The sequence below is a fragment of the Berghia stephanieae genome, chromosome 12, assembly GCF_034508935.2.
Source record: "Berghia stephanieae isolate SIO BIC M18660-M18661 chromosome 12, UCSD_Bste_1.3, whole genome shotgun sequence".
Classification (NCBI taxonomy): Eukaryota; Metazoa; Mollusca; class Gastropoda; order Nudibranchia; family Aeolidiidae; genus Berghia; species Berghia stephanieae.
In genome coordinates this window covers 25,261,651-25,276,650 of record NC_088371.1, presented here as the reverse complement: position 1 = coordinate 25,276,650, position 15,000 = coordinate 25,261,651, and the positions used below count along the sequence as shown (strand labels likewise).

The window sequence follows — 15,000 nt, the reverse complement described above, 5'->3', positions numbered from 1 at the left end:
CTCCAATCTTTATTGTGAAAAACTAAAAAACTAAACCAAGATCATCATAAAAATTTTTTTCTTATTTTTACACCGTTAAAGATTTGTAATGATTATACACCTCTTTGGGTTTAGGGGAAAACCCCATCTTAATATAGCATTATTACTTCCGTACTTATAATCCTCTTGACGGAACATAAGGCACCAACAAAGTTCCTCCAGGCATCTCTGTCCTGGGCCAGCTCAGCTCAGCTCAGTGTGGACTTCTTTCATTATAGTTTACTAAAAATAGATTTTGACGCGCAATGATATCCTGACCTCAAGGATAAATCTTAATATAAAATCGCTGAATGCGAGGAGAACCAGTCATTGTAAGAAAAGAATAAGTTTTGATAAGAAATAATATCATAGGTCTGGCTGGACTGACGTGCACTTATTTGCAGGTCTGATAACCCAATTCCTTATGGGCTCATTGTTGTAATTGAAAACTTAAAAAAAATGATGCAAAATATTGTCCATTACAACAGTGTTAAATCAGGCCCGTAAGTGGGTTCTGCTGTCAGACCTGCATTACTTTACACGTCGGTCTGGGCATTGGCGGCGTGTAATTATAAGATTCTTGAACTCCCACTCTTGAAGTTTCGAACTCGTTCACACCGCGGACTCTCAAGATCGCGCAGAGACGCTGAGAACCGAAATTTCAGAAGAAGAAGTTAAGCGAACATCTTTTATTGTCGTGTTATTTTTAAAATAAGCTTTCTATTTAACTTTTATCCCATTTCTCCACTTTCCATTGGCGGCGGGGAGGGGAGGGAAGAGGGGTGGGGGCGGGGGGGGGGGGGGGTTGTCTATAAATATATAAAAAATAAAATTCCCTTTATTCATCCCGTAGGGGAAATTTGTCTCAAGGGTCTATTCCAAGGGAAGACTGGAATGACCCAGGCGTCAGACGCAGTGCAGCGCCGCAAATTTGAGATAGGGCGAGATGACTTGCTGTCAAGGCCACACAGCGCAGCTGCGGCGGGTGATCGAACTCGGTACCTTTCGGGTACGACGCAAAGACCGTATCGCTGAGTCACGCTGTTATTTGGATTTTGAAGTGTTATTTAATCCTTGTGAGGGCTTGTGCGGCTATGTGGTCTAGTGGTATGACACTCGCTTTCGGATCGGAAGGACCTGGCTCTCGGCGCACAGTTGAAAGGTTCTTTACTCACATTCTCTCACCGTACTCAGGTGTAAAATGAGTACCTGGCCGTTAACAGCGTTGTCTTTGTCCGAAAAATTGTAATATCGCCTAACAGGCGTCATGTCCCGTCAACACGTTAAATGTTGCTGTTGACCAGAGACCCTTGTAAAGCGCTTTGAGCACATTTATTGGATATTGCGCTATATAAAAAAGCTCTATTAAAAAAAGCTATACAATGTTGATTTTTAGAGCCATTTTGCCCCTTAGAACTCCAAGCTGTGAGTGGTACATGTTGCCATCGGCTTTACCTGCTTCGAATTTGACCCCGCAGTTTGACCTCTTTACCTGTCATCAATGGATCGCACGTGTGACCTTTGACACTCAGGGCATGTTGTATACACTTGTGGGTGGGGGAAGGAAGATGGAACAATAGGGCCAAGATGCTTGGCATTCTCTCTCTCTCTCTCTCTCTCTCTCTCTCTCTCTCTCTCTCTCTGTGTGTGTGTGTGTGTGTGTGTCTTTCCTAACCTCTCTCTAGCTCGCTCTCTATTTCTCTCAGAGAGAGAGAGATAGAGAGAGAGCTAGATAGATAGAGATAGATAGATAGATAGATAGATAGAGAGAGAGAGAGAGAGAGAGAGAGAGAGAGAGAGAGAGAGAGAGAGAGAGAGAGAGATGTCATAGGTACACGGGGAACAATAGTACCGATGGAGATAAATACTAGACGCATTCCATTCTCCATCCCACCCCCGCCCTCCCAATCCAGCTGTTTTATACCGATGATTGAATCTCATACGTCACGAAATGATCAGTGGCGTTAAATGCGTCACCATGTCTGCGTACCGACCAGAGAATTTGGTGAGAGCCACTCACCCAACTTGCGGTCTCAATTATTATTAAAGAGCTGATTGAATTAAGCAAGTTTCATTCATTCTATAGCGGGGATTTGTTTATTTATATATTAATTAATTTATTTGTTTATCGGATTTTTATTACTATTATTTATTTATTCCTTCATTTATTTATTCATTCATTCATTTATCTACTTATTTGTTCATTTTGTTAAAATTCATCAATTTATTCATTTATTCATTCATTCATTCATTCATTTATCTATCCATTTATTTATTCATTCATTTACACCTTCATTCGTTTGTATTCATTTTTTAAAAATCTAAATAATCTATAGATAGTATGTACTTGGCTAAGAAGCTCACAACATTGCCATCCGGAAGTATAACGGACCAACACACAAAACTATGTGTTAACATGAACTTTTATAGTCTGGATAATACAGTTTATTGAGAAGTACTCATAAACGTGGATGGCAAAAAAAAAAAAAGAAAAAAACGCTAACAAAGACCCGAGCGACGTCAACTGCGTACTATCTATAGAAAATACAGTCCTAATGATTCTTATACTAATATGTATTTTATCTGTTTTCTGTCTTTTCAGGAAGTGGGAAGCATCATAGGCAAAGTGAGTATTTTTTTTCCTTTATTTTCTATCTTTTAATCTGTTTTCTTTCTTTTCTTTTTTCTCTTTTCTCTCTTTGGATTTCTACTGACGTACACCTATATACAGGTCTGATCACCCAGCCAAACTGTTATGGGCTCATTCATTGTTGTCATGGACAATACTCTCGAACCAACTCAAAGTAATATCCATTGCAATATAATAATTTCAAATGAAGCCCATAATAGGATTCAATAGTCTGATGTCACTTCCGCCCAGCAACCAGCAGCTTGGTTCTAAGCAAAGGCTAGAACTTTTTCACATGTCATGTGATCAGAATGTATAAAAGTCAAAACATAATCAGATTTATAATTTTTTTCTCCTCTGGATACTCTTTGACGCTCGTCGGTATAAGTATTTCATAAGGGCGTCCGCCATTGTGCTGATATTTTAGAACCATTTCTAAGTTACTATGCGCCATTACGAGGGAAGTGACGTCACAACTTTTGAAGCGCATTAATATCCATTGCAATATAATGATTTTAAATGAAGCCCATTATTGCGTTCGGCTAGAAATTTGGACACAACTGTTTTTCGATATTCCATTGGACTGCACAGCTGATCAGGTCTCACTCCCCCACCCCCCAACCCCACCCACCGTCTCAAATCGTAGCTATCGTTAATAATTTTGATAATAATAATAATAATAATAATAATAATATAATAATAATAATAATGATAATAATAATAATATAATAATAATAATAATAATAATAATAATAATAATAATAATAATAATAATGATAATAATAATGATAATAATAATATTATTAATAATAATAATAAAATAATAATAATAATAATAATAATAATAATATAATAATGATAATAATAATAATAATAATAATAATAATAATAATAATAATAATAATAATAATAATAATAATAATAATAATGATAATAATAATGATAATAATAATATTATTATAATAATAATAATAATAATAATAATAATAATATATAATAATAATAATAATATTAATAATAATAATAATAATAATAATAATAATAATAATAATAATAATAATAATGATAATAATAATGATAATAATAATATTAATAATAATAATAATAATAATAATAATAATAATAATAATAATAATAATAATAATAATAATAATAATAATAATAATAATATTAATAATAATAATAATAATAATAATAATAATAATAATAATAATAATAATAATAATAATAATAATAATAATAACAATAATAACTTTATTGTCCATGAAGGCAATATTTCATTTGGTTACAACAAATAAATACATAATATACGCAAACAGACATGCATGAAACAGAAAAACAGACTAAAACAAAAGACACACACACACACACACACACACACACACACACACATACAGGGAGAGGGGGGGGGGGGTTCAGAAAAAGTCTCGACTGCACCTTGGACCTATCATGGTTCCCTATTTTGCGGGTGAAGCGACTGCTCAACCAAACTGAGCTATCGATATGACATGGTGTAAAAAAAATTTCTAGCCAAAATATTTTTAAATTTAAAAAAATAAACAAACAAATACAAAAAAACAAGAAAACCAAACCGAACAAAATAAAAGCAAAAAAAGCAAAAAAAAAAAAAAAAAAAAAAAACAAACGCAAGAAAAACAAAAAAACAACCAAACATCCACACAAAAAAATAATGAAAAAAAAATCATTAAAAAAATAAATAAAACCAAAACAAAAAATTCTAAAGGAAAAAAAAAACAAAAACAAAACACACCAACAACAGACATCAATGTTTTCTCTGGGTAAGGCAGTCTCTATCTATCGAGTCTATGTCGTGTCCACATTGAAGTAGCCAATCTGTCCATCATCAGACTACCCTGGTCGCTGGAGACCAATAAGGGCCTTCTCACCGTTACAGGTTGTCAAATGTGTATTTTTGTATGCCAGTCCAATCAATACATTACAGTCGTTTCTTGATAAGCTGTATAATGAAGTTGATATACTTATTCCCACCCCCAGGCCCTTTACCAACTCCCCTCCCCCTCCCCCCCCCCCCACCCTCAGGCCCTTTACCAACTCCCCCTTCAATCTCTCCCTGTTTTATTGTATTTTTTTCTAAGGTCTTCTCCATTACTGGTTGTCAAAAGTATATTCTTTATGCCAGTGGCATCAATACAGTACCGTCGTTTCTTGATAAGCTGTATAATGGTGTTGATCTACCAATTCCCCCCCCCCCTCCCCTTTTCCCCTCAATCTCTCCCTGTTTTATTGGGGGTTTTTCTTTCTAAGGGCCTTTCAGTTACAGGCTGTCAAAAGTCTAATTTTTATGCCAGTGACATCAATATAGTACTGTCGTTTCTTTATAAGCTGTACAATTAGTTGGTCTACCTATCTCCCGTCTTTTTCCCTTCAATCTCTCCGTTTTGTTGTCTTTTTTTCTAAGGGCCTGTCAGTTACAAGTTGTCAAAAGTATATTTTTTAAAATGCCAGTCAAATCTATATAGTATAGTCTTTTCTTGATAAGCTGTATAGTATTGTTGATCTCCCTTTCTTCCCCGTCTTTTCCCTTTCAATCTCTCCGTGTTTTGTTGTCTGTTTTTCTAAGGGCCTCTCAGTTACATGTTGTCAAAGTTGTATTTTTTATGCGAGTCAAATCAAGATAGTATAGTCTTTTCTTGATAATTTGTATAATGTTTATTTATCTACCTAGTTTTCTGCTTCAACCTTTCCCTGTTTTATTTTCCGTTTTTCTAATGGCCTCTCAGTTACATGTCAAAATTGTATTTTTTTATGCAGTGACATCAATATGGTACAGTCGTTTCTTGATCAGCTGTACAATTTGTTGATCTACCTATCTCCCGTCCTTTTCCCTTCAATCTCTCCGTTTTCCGTTTTATTGTCTTTTTTCTAAGGGCCTCTCAGCTACATGATATCAAAATTGTATTTTTATGCCAGTCAAATCAATACAGTACAGTCTTTTCTTGATAATTTGTATAATATTTATTGATCTACCTATTTCCCAAGTTTTCTCCTTCAATCTCTCCTTGTTTTATTTTCTGATTTTCTAAGGACATCTCAGTTACATGTTGTCAAACTTGAATTTTTTTAAAATGCCATTCAAATCAATATAGTACAGTCGTTTCTTGATAAGATGTATAGTATTGTTGATATACCTTTCTTCCCCGTCTTTTCCCTTTCAATCTCTCCGTGTTTTGTTGTCTGTTTTTCTAAGGACCTCTCAGTTACATGTTGTCAAAGTTGTATTTTTTATAATAATAATAATAATAATAATAATAATAATAATAATAATAATAATAATAATAATAATAATTATAATAATAATAATAATAATAATAATAATAATAATATAATAATAATAATATAATAATAATAATAATAATAATAATAATAATAATAATAATAATAATAATAATAATAATAATAATAATAATAATAATAATAATAATAATACTTTATTGCATCCCAAAAAGGAGATTTTTTGTACAGACGTGTTATAATTTACACAATAAGATAAAAATACAATGGAAATAGGATGTATATATAAAAAAGGAGCAGCTCCATAACCAGAGCTCCGCTTTATAATATGAATAATTTCAACGCTGTAAAATAGTTAAAACTGTCACTATAACTTGAAAATTGAAAAGATTGCAAAACAAATAAATTAATAAACTAATATTTACATTTTTTGAAAGTAAAAATGCGAAATAATTGTATAAAATGATTATTGCTTGTTGTTATAAAGCCTAAGTCTTTTCTTGATAATTTGTATAATATTTATTGATCTCCCTATTTCCCTAGTTTTCTCCCTTCAATCTCTCCTTGTTTTATGTTCTGTTTTTCTAAGGACCTCTCAGTTACAGGACAGCTTGTCAAACGTATATTTTTTTATGCAAGTCAATTAATACAGTATAGTCGTTTCTTGATAAGCTATGTAGTTCTGTTGATATACCTATCTCCCCCCTTTTCCCTTTCAATCTCTCCTGTTTTATTGTCTCTTTCTCTCTCTCTCTCTCCCTCTCTCTCTCTCTCTCTTTCTCTCTCTCTCCTCTCTCTTTCTCTCTCTCCCTCTCTCTTTCTCTCTTCTCCCTCTCTCTCACTTTCTCTCTCTCTATCTATCTATCTATCCATCCATCAATCCATCCATCCATCCATCCATCTATCCATCCATCCATCCACCCATCTATCCATCCATCCATCCATCCACCTATCTATCCATCCATCCATCCATCCATCTATCCACCCATCTATCCATCCATCCATCCACCCATCTATCCATCCATTCATTTATCCATCTATCCATCCATCCATCCATCCATTCATCCATCCATCCATCTATCTATCTATCTGTATATCGATCTCCATCCTTCATTTTCTCTCCCCCCCCCCCCCCCCTCATTCTCTCTCTCTCTCTCTCACTTTCCCTCTCTCTCTCTCTCTCTCTCTCTCTCTCTCTCACACACACACACACACACACACATTACTGTCATTATTGACCACCCATTTCAGGTACTCCCATATGACCAATATAACACTTTGCTTTGACCAATGGCCGTCGTGTCGTGTCGTGTCGTGTCGTTATCTCTATCACCACCACTGGCATCCACCATCCCCATAATTACCTATAGAATCAATGACATTGACGTCACTCAGCTCTTTGTTGATGTTTTTAGACTGCCAATCGGTTGATAGTTTATACTAAAATATGTCAATCAGTCTGGAACCCTCTATGGCTACTAACATATGTGCTGAATTTTTAATTCAGAAAAGTGGGTGGAGCAGGCACTTATGTTGGTAACAACAAGATATGAAGTGAGTAGAAAAGTGCCAGAAGACTATAGAGAATAAACATTTTTTGCGGCGGTGATGGGGTTTGAAACTGCGACCTTATTGGTACGACAACTCCGCCTGGCCGGTGAGAGCGTGACTCTACAGTATGAGCTATGGTAGAGTCACGCTCTCACTGGCCAGGCGGAGTTGTCGTACCAATAAGGTCGCAGGTTCAAACCCATCACCGCCGCAAAAAAATGTTATTCTCTATTGTCTTCTGGCACTTTTCTACTCACGTCATCTCCTGTTGTTACAAACAATTGTGCTGTATCATTCCTCAGAAGCCTCTCCATTTTCACTCTTTCGTTAGTACTCGTATTTTCACGGTCACAGGCTACAGGCAGCCCCTACCGTCTCAAACAATCGTGCCTGCATATTCGTTCCATCTGAAAGACAGAAGTTGTGAGTGTTTTACTTAAGTGCATAGCACAAAATTGATGCTATAAGTTTAGGTAAAATACTCACAACACCCGCAAACCGAATATAACTTACCAACACGCAAAACTTTTTGTTGTCTCAGGGCTAACAACAACAACAACAACAAAAAACAAAAACTAAAGCCGAACGCCAATCCCCCTCTACCTCCCCCTTTCCCTATCCATTCCCATTGACCAAATCCCCCACCCATCCCACACAAAACATGATAATCTTTTAATTGAAATCAAGAAAACATTAGCCTTTTTTCCATCTCTCAACTGTCATTCACAGCTTGGGTCTCTCTCTCTCTCTCTCTCTCTCTCTCTCTTCGCTCTCTCTCTCTCTCTTTCTCTCTCTCTCTTTCTCTCTCTCTCTCTCTCTCTCTCTCTTTCTCTCTTTCTTGCATTCTTTCTCTCTTTCTATCTATATACCTATCTATCTATCTATCTATCTATCTATCTATCTATCTATCTATCTATCTATCTATCCATCCATCCATCTATCTATCTATCTATCTATCTATCTATCTATCTATCTATCTATCTGTCTATATACCTATCTATCTATCTATCTATCTATCTATCTATCTATCTATCTATCTATCTATCTATCTATCTATCCATCTATATCACACACACAGCCACACAAACCTTCTCTCTCTCTCTCTCTCTCTCTCTCTCTCTCTCTCTCTCTCTCTCTCTCTTCTCTCCTTCTTCTCTTCTCTTCTCTTTCTCTCTCCCCTCCCTCTCTCTCTCTCTCCATCTACCACCAACAGCACCACAATTACTAACACTACCACCAATGCCAACACCGTACCTCAAGAAGTCAGGGAAAAGTGGCTCTCTGTAGACTAGAATTTAAAGCGACTTTTTTGATGGTCGTGGATAGCTCATACGGAAGAGTCACGGTATCCCCGGCCAGGCGGAGTTGCCGTACCAGTAAGGTCGCGGGTTCGAACCCCCATCGCCGCTGCGAAGTTTTTATTCTCTGTTGTCTTGTCTTCTGGCACTTTCCAACTCACTTCATTTCTTGTTATTTTCAACAATATTACCACCAGGTTCACACAGCATGTCTCGTCTCGTCCTACATACACCACGTGTTAAGTGTTGCTCCTAGTCAGCGACCGACCCCTTGTAAAGCGCTTTGAGCATGCTTAGTGAGGGTTGCGCTATATGAAAGACCAAGTTATTTTTCTGTATATTAAAAGCTTCTTTCTCTTTCCTGTCATAATTGGTTTATACAAAGAGAAAATAAACGAACAAGAAAAAACGAGCGTTTGTATAGAGCAATATCCACTAAACGTGCTCAAAGCGCTTTACACGTGGTTTCTGACCAACAGCAACACGTAACATGTAGAACGAGACATGACGCCTGTTAGGCGATATTACAATTTTTCCCCCGACATAGACAACGCTGGTAACGACCTGATCGGAATGTGGGTAAAGAGCCTTTTCCAGGGACTCAACTATTCGCCGAGCAAGGCTCGAACCCATGAGTTTCCGAATTGCGCTACATGAATGCTCAAGTTATTTTTTATGTATCTATTTAAAAATCTTTTTTCTCTTTCCCGCCGTCATTGAGCTATAGAAAGCTAATTAACTCCCACCTAGACAGGTAACAAAAGACTTGTCGTCAATCTCCTATTAGTCGTGTCAATTGTTAACAGATTCGTTTCCTTTCGTTTCGTTTTTTTTTTTCTTATTAAATTAAATAGTGTTGAATTCACCTTTTTAAATTTTTGATAGCTGTGCAAATTAACTTGATAGCTTTCTTTCTTATATAGGTAATGACAACACACAACATGCATACATAGACTTACAGACATTCACACACACGCAAACACACACACACACACACACACGCATATCTCTCTATCTCTTTACCCTATATTTACAGTATTATATACCTAACTACCTATCTACCTATTTGCCTATCTATGTTTCTAGATATCTACCTACTTACCTACTTACTTATTTAATCGTGTTATGACACAAATGATACACATTTCATACGAACATCTTAACAATAACAGTGGAAATAATACATTAAGCATTTAACTAAATTAACCCTATCTCTGTGCCTGTTGCTCCAACATCTCCTTCTCTCCCCCCCCCCCCCCCCCCTTCCCTTCCACCCCCACCACACACACACACACACACACACACACACACACACACACTTCTTTCTCCCACAAAACTCACTCCACTAATCAACCAAAGAAGTGACACCTTGAAGCGATTAAGCACAAAACACGAGAGCACACCTTCCCACGATGTTTTAACATATTAGTTTATGAGAATATCCAATTGTTGTTGTTAATAAAACGCCATACCCCAGTCTACCTGCACACATTCCTGACAATAACAACAAAGACTCTGTTGCCAAAACCAGGTGTGCTCCCTGCCCGCCCTCACAAAACAATGTATTTCATCATTGGTCACAAAACAGTTAAATTAAAGATAAAATTAAAGCATAATGATGATCAACAATGTTGTTTCGAGCATTCGCTCTCATCAGGAAGTGAAAGTGAAAGTAGATTGTTGTATTTATCGTACTTTTTCGGCTTCGCTTGAAGCTTGAAATATTTTATATATAGCTTTATCAAAAAGTTGAGCACTATTATTTTATGTTTTTGTTATATATATATATATATATATATATATATATATATATATTATATATATATATATATATATATATATAATTTGTATATGGACCGATTAAGATAATACAGTAAGACCCTTGCTCGTCAAAAAGTCACAAAATTTAAAGTTCTTCGCCGTCTCAGGCTTCAAACATTTTGGCCAGCTGGGAGTCATTCGAATCGATAGGTATTTGAAGTAAATACGTTTCTAGCCAAAATATATCTTTTTTAAAGGTAAAAATGTTTCTTTTAAATTAATGTTGGCATGTTTTGTAAAATAAATAGATAAATAAGGAAATAACTAAACGGCTTAATTTTGGCCAGAAAACTCATCCTTCAAATTATCTTTGTCTATCGAATAAAATGATCCTAGTCTTGTTGAATAATCTCAAATCCTCTACTTCTTCAAGTACCTACACACTTCCTCTTATCCCCAAGTTTGAGAGAGTTGTTGACAAGACATCGATTGCTATTGATTGAAGGACGAGTTTTCTGGCCAAATTTTGTTGAAATAAATGAAATGTGTTTTACCCGAGTGGAGAGTAGTGAATTCCCACATCCAGGCTTGAGCAATAGAGAGATTGGAAACAGACGTCGACGGCAATATCGACGGCACTCATACATTGGGACCTCTTGTAAAGCGCTTTGAGCACAATTAGTGGATATCGGGCTATATAAAAGGTCATCTTTTGTTGTTTTTTTTTAATTGATTGAAGAAAGATTTTTCTGGCCAAATTTTGTGTAAATCAATGAAATGTATTTTATCCGAGTACAGCAAACGGAATAGTGAATTCCCAGATCCAGGATCGAGCTATGAAATGATTGGAAACAGACGTCTGGCAATATCGACGGCACTCATACATTGGGGTCATCTCGTTGTTATTGAACAAGGCAATCAAATCGGGGTTGTTTTTTTTGGGTTTTTTTTATTGGAAAGGGGGGGGGGGGGGGGGGGGGGTCGGGGGAGGCTGTCTCGTTTCATAGACCTGGAATTTACATGTTATTCCGTGATTGTTCCTTTGTTTGTTTGTTTGTTTTTAATCATTTGGTTGTGTTGTTTTTGGGGGTTTTTTTGGGGTTTTTTTGTTTGTTGTTGTTTTGTTTTTTTGGGGGTTTTATTTTTGCTTTGTTTTGTTGTTTTATTTTTCGTGTGTGTGCATGTTGCTTTATTTCTTCATTTATTCTGTGCATGCTCATCATTTCCCCATCTCTCTCCTCTCTCTCTCTTCTCTCTCTCTCTCTCTCCCTCTTCTCTCTCTCTCTCTCCCTCCCTCTTTCTCTCTCTCTTTTCTCTTTCTTTCCAATCTCTCCTCATCAACTTTTGCTTTCCCTTACCCCCCTCCCTTTTTTTCTTCTTTCCACTGTTGTCATATTTATGTCGTTAATTTGTTGTCTTCCTCAACTTTCTTCTCTCTTCGCCCCCCCCCCCCCCCCCTCCCATCATTCTTCTCCTCCTCATCATCTTCTCCCCTCATCCTCCTCCACCACCACCACCACCACCACCACACCACCTCCTCCTCCTCCTCTCCTCCTCCTCCTCCTCCCCTCCTCCTCCTTCCTCCTCCTTTCCTCCTCTTCTTCTTCTTCTCTTCTTCTTCTTCTCTCTACTCTCTCTCTTCTCTCTTCTTCTTCTTCTTCTTCTTCTCCTCCTCCTCCTTCCTTCTCCTCCTCTTCTTCTTCTTCTTTCTTTCTTCTTCTTCTTCTTCTTCCTTCTTCTTCTCTTCTTCTTCTCTCTTCTTCTTCTTCTTCTTCTTCTTCTTCTTCTCTCTTCTTCTTCTTCTTCTTCTTCTTCTTTCTTCCTTCTTCTTCTTTTCTTTTCTTCTTCTCTTCTTCTTCTTCTTCTTCTTCTTCTTCTTCTTCTTCTTCTTCTTCTTCTTCTTCTTCTTTCTTCTTCTTCTTCTTCTTCTTCTTCTTCTTTCTTCTCTTCTTCTCTTCTTCTTCTTCTTCTCTTCTTCTTCTTCTTCTTCTTCTTCTTCTTCTTCTTCTTTTCTTCTTCTTCTTCTTCTTCTTCTTCTTCTTCTTCTTCTCTTCTTCTTTCTTCTTCTTCTTCTTTCTTCTTCTTCTTCTTCTTTTCTCTCTTCTTCTCTCTTTCCTTCTTCTTTTCTTTCTTCTTTTCTTTCTTTCTTCTTCTTCTTCTTCTTTCTTCTCTCTTCTTCTTCATTCTTCTTATTCTTCTTCTTCTTTCTTCTTCTTCTTCTTCTTCTTTCTTCTTCTTTCTTCTTCTTCTTTTCTTCTTCTTCTTTCTTCCCTTCTTCTTCTTCTTCTTCTTCTTCTTCTTCTTCTTCTTCTTCTTCTTCTTCTTCTTCTTCTTTCTTCTTCTTCTTCTTCTTCTTTCTTCTTTCTTCTTCTTTCTTCTTCTTCTTCTTCTTCTTTCTTCTTCTTCTTCTTCTTCTTCTTCTTCTTCTTCTTCTTCTTCTTCTTTTCTTCTTCTTCTTCTTTCTTCTTCTTTCTTCTTCTTCTTCTCTCCTCCTCCTCCTCCTCCTCCTCCTCCTCCCCTTCGCGGGTGGTTGGATGGGAGCATCACCCTTGAATCATATACCTATGATGTTCGCATGGGTGTACGATCCGATAGTGATGTCGTTTCTTCTCTTTACTAGCCTATCCTGCTTCTTTGGTTTGTGATTGTATTTTTGACAGGGGATATTTTTTTTTTCTGTAAATCTTCTGCCTGTTTGTTCTTGGTTATTTATAATTTAGCTTAAGATATCTTTAGGTTATGATTTTGATTTACATTTGTACTATTTTTGTTAGATTGCTTGTTTTTTTTGTTTCAGCGGTCTCTCTTATAACCTCAATTGTGTTGGAAGAGACCTAAAGCAACAAACAAACAAAAAACCTCCTCCTCCTCCTCATCATCATCATCATCATCATCATCATCATCATCATGGGATGCGATTAACGACACACTTCTTTTCTTCTATCTTTCTCGTCAAAAGTTTACCACCCTGGCTATAGCTCCATACCAACTCAACCACATTTCACATCGAAGTAAGCCAGTTCACATTAGTGGTACTAAGGGGTTCAAATTACCTCCCGCGTCGAAGTAAGGGGCAAATTACTCCCCTTGTCCTCCTGTCGTCAAGGCTTCCAAGATTTGCGTCCCTTGCTGTCTCTTGTTGTTTCGAAGAGACCCTAATTGGACGCGCGATCGATAAGTGGGCGGGGCTTACCTTGTCGTCAACGATGTCCTAGTAGGACCTAGTGAAGTATTGATGTCCCCTGCTTTGTCAATTTATTTAACACACACAATTCTGGGCTATATCTAACTCTTCGTTGCTTGACTTTTACAAAAGTTATGTTCTGGATGTGAGGCGCTGTAGGGTAATGTCGATTAAAATAATAATAATAAAAAAATGGAGGTGACAATATATATATATATATATATATTATAATATATATATATATATATATATATATATATATATATAATATACACACGCGCGCGCACACCCCACACACACACACACACACACACACGATATTTCAAATATATTTATGATCAACTTCTATCTACAATATTTCTCGAGCATTCGCTCTCATCTTGTTGGTCATCTTCCTGATGAGGGCGATTGCTCGAAACAATATTGTAGACGTTGATCATATTTTATACTTGAAATGCACACACAACACACACACACACACACACACACACCCACACACAACACATATTATATATATATATATATATATATATATATATAATATATATATATATATAAAGAAAGATATATAAAATATTTCAAGTATATTTGAACCACGTGAGAGCGAATGCTCGAAACAATATTGTAGAAGTTGTTCATAATTACACTTGAAATATTTGATAATTAGCTCCTTTTATCAAAAAGTTGAGCACTATTATTTCATGGTTTTATGATTTTATAATTTATATAGATACCCTGTTAAATCCTGTTAAAGTGAACACTCATAAAGTCAACAACTCTTGTTGGTCCCAAATTTTCTGGGGTTTTTCTTTCCTTTATCTAAGTGTGTTTCATTGATAATGGATAACGTCAACCTTGCTTTAAGTCAACCAAATAGTTCTCGTTTGATGGGTTGGCTTTTGTAGGATTCCCCCTGTAACAAGAATTTTTTTGGGGGGATATTTGTGTTTTTAGAAGGCTGTTTGTTATTGGGGGTGTGTGTGTGTGTGTGTGTTTGTGGGGAAGTAGTTGTGGGTTTTTTGATGTTTTGTGTGTGTGAAAGTGCTTTGTGTGGTCTGTGGTATGAAGGGGTGGGTCTGTATGCTTGTTTTATTTTGTTGGGATCAGTGGTTATGTGTGTGTGTCACACGGGGCAATGGAAAAAGGCTAAGATAACAAATCAGTTAATTTCGAGGGCCGGAGCCCCTTTCCAGAAATTTGTAACCAAAAAATTCAGTCTTTCACCAAAAAAAGCACAAGCACCCTCGAGCTTAAGGAATTTGCAACCGATATATGCCAAAAATGGT

The 15,000-nt window shown here is 36.3% G+C and overlaps 1 protein-coding gene across 1 annotated transcript in view; it reads left to right on the top strand.

Annotated features, from left to right (window-relative positions):
* LOC144957602 (poly(rC)-binding protein 3-like) overlaps positions 1-15,000 on the top strand; it is a 243,585-nt gene that overhangs the window by 86,072 nt on the left and 142,513 nt on the right. Inside the window, 1 exon segment of the mRNA XM_078888945.1 lies at positions 2,621-2,644. Within this exon segment, the coding sequence (XP_078745071.1) occupies positions 2,621-2,644 (24 nt within the window).